The 871-nt window shown below is 42.1% G+C and overlaps 1 protein-coding gene across 1 annotated transcript in view; it reads right to left on the reverse strand.

Annotated features, from left to right (window-relative positions):
* The window catches only part of tmem192 (transmembrane protein 192), a 16,787-nt gene extending 16,663 nt beyond the window's left edge, over window positions 1-124 (reverse strand). Inside the window, exon 1 of the mRNA XM_084083722.1 lies at window positions 1-124. This exon is cut by the window's left edge and continues 5 nt beyond it. Coding sequence (XP_083939848.1) covers window positions 1-31 — 31 coding nt within the window. The 5' untranslated portion in view covers window positions 32-124.
* Between the last annotated feature and the right edge of the window lie 747 nt (window positions 125-871).

Below are 871 nucleotides of genomic sequence, written 5' to 3' on the forward strand. Positions count from 1 at the left end.
AAGCTCCCTTTGAGTCCAGTGTGTGCGACATGGTTGTAATAGTGTGTAACCTGCAGTGTGACAACACAACCCACACACAACCCTACATGTTATCTAGTGTCTTCACACACTGACACAACCCGCCCTGCTCTCACGTGACACCTCCGACGGTTAGTCAACTTCCGGTGTCCCTTGTTATTGGTCCGACGGTGTGTTTGACTCCAGTACTGTAAGGTTCCGGTGTTGGTGCGCGAGGATGAATCTGAATACCAAAACGCTCGCCCCAAAACACAGTCGCCCCAGGGGGAATCCGTCGGTATTCACCTGGTAACCCTAAACTTAACCTTAGTAAACTATGCCTAAACCTAACCTTATTCCTAAACATAACCTCAGTAAACTATGCCTAAACCTAACCTTATTCCTATATTTTTTTTTGAGTATTTTCTGTAGGAAATACTTACCATTAATGTAGTGGTTGCAAAGGTATTAATTGATTGCCCGAGTCCCGTGGTCAGAGTTATGGTCCGTTTCTGATAAATATGAATGTAGTTCCGGTAGATTAGTAGATTTGGTGGGGGCCGATCATTAAAAATAAATACATTTAAAAAACTAGCGTCATTTGTATTGTTGACCTCTACCATAGGCCTATAGAGCAGGTTTCGTTCAATTTCGACCTTCTGGACACAAACATTAGTACCATGTGACAGAGGGGTCGAAATTGAACGAAACCTGCTCTATATGGTAGAAATAGGTCAACAATACAAATGACGTTAGTCTTTTTAATTTATTTATTTTTAATGAGCGGGGCCCCCACCAAATCTACCAATCTACCGGAACTACTTCATATTTATCAGAAACGGACCATAACTCTGACCACGGGCAATCAATTAAT

The sequence above is a fragment of the Gymnoscopelus microlampas genome (genome assembly GCF_963454915.1).
Source record: "Gymnoscopelus microlampas genome assembly, chromosome: 2".
In the NCBI taxonomy this organism is placed as follows: domain Eukaryota; kingdom Metazoa; phylum Chordata; class Actinopteri; order Myctophiformes; family Myctophidae; genus Gymnoscopelus; species Gymnoscopelus microlampas.